Below are 1,152 nucleotides of genomic sequence, written 5' to 3'. Positions count from 1 at the left end.
AGTGTGGCTGCGAATACGTACATGTTGTATTTGTGCAACCGAGAGCTAAAGGGTGCTCATTTGTGAACATTCACGCCACTCACCCTCAACCACTGTTCACTCTGTGCGTGTGCCTGTGCTGCGTGTGCAGATGACGGCACATATGCGCGCGATCTCATCACAGAATTTGTTGAGCAAAAGTTGGATCCGCACATGCGCAGCGGTGAACCAATTGACGAACGAAAACTCAACCTCCTCTTCGCAGAGGGGCAAGCGGTGGGTTGCGCGCGTGTGTGCATGTGTGAATTTGTGTGTGCGTGTGTGCATATGTGTGTGTGTGTGTGTGTTGCATCTGCCAATGGCTTGGACACATTGCATCCTCACCTCATGGTCATCGCCATTTCCCTGCCACCATCAACTCCCTTTACCGTCTTCTTGCTCCCGTGTACCATCAGCTGATTGACAGCGTGGGCGGCCCTCGTTTCGCCGCGTGTCTTGAATCGTACACTCGTGTGCGCGCCCGACACCCCAAGGACAAGTGAGGCGTGTGTGCTTGTGTGTTTGGGTGTGTGTCTGTGTGTGCATTGTGAGTCTGTGTGTTCATTGTGAGTCTGTATATTCATTGTGTGTGTGTGTGTGTACAGTGTCTTGCTCTGCAGTCAAAGTGTGTGTGCTTTCGCTTTTGTTGATATTCGTGCAATATTTCAAACAGCTCATGCGCTCACGCGTGTCAATACCCATGACCACGCTTGCCCTGCTTTTCTTCATCCATATGTGTGTGTGTGTGTGTGTTTCAGCATCAAAGCGGTTCAGACTGCACGTCGCACGTCAATGGCCCTGCACACGGCCGACGGCAGCGGCGATGAAGACACCTCTGCAAACCACGTCCCGCCAGAATACGGTATGGTGTGCGCACCCCACGCAGCAGGCGACATGGGGAGGAGGGGTCGGAGGTGGCGATGACTGAGATGGCTGGCATGGGGAATGGATGGTGCTGTTGGTGCTTGAGGTTTGTGTGTGTGTGTGTGTGTGTGTGTGTGTGTGTGTGTGTGTGTGTGTGTGTGCGTTTCTGTATTTGCGGCGGCCGTGACTCACTTTGAGAAAAAAACACACACACACACACACACACACACACACACACATACACACACTCATTTGCCCACTCTCCCCGAC

General features: G+C 53.0%; 1 protein-coding gene across 1 annotated transcript in view; it reads left to right on the top strand.

Moving 5' to 3' along the window:
• PTSG_12731 (uncharacterized protein) overlaps positions 1-1,152 on the top strand; it is a gene marked incomplete at its 3' end in the record, with an annotated part of 11,712 nt that overhangs the window by 7,345 nt on the left and 3,215 nt on the right. Inside the window, exons 14-15 of the mRNA XM_004990659.1 lie at positions 435-517; positions 777-880. Of these exons, the coding sequence (XP_004990716.1) occupies positions 435-517; positions 777-880 (187 nt within the window). The remainder of the gene's footprint in view (positions 1-434; positions 518-776; positions 881-1,152) is intronic.

Source organism: Salpingoeca rosetta (assembly GCF_000188695.1).
Source record: "Salpingoeca rosetta unplaced genomic scaffold supercont1.23, whole genome shotgun sequence".
Lineage (NCBI taxonomy): Eukaryota > Choanoflagellata > Craspedida > Salpingoecidae > Salpingoeca > Salpingoeca rosetta.
This window is presented reverse-complemented; position numbering and strand designations above follow the sequence as displayed.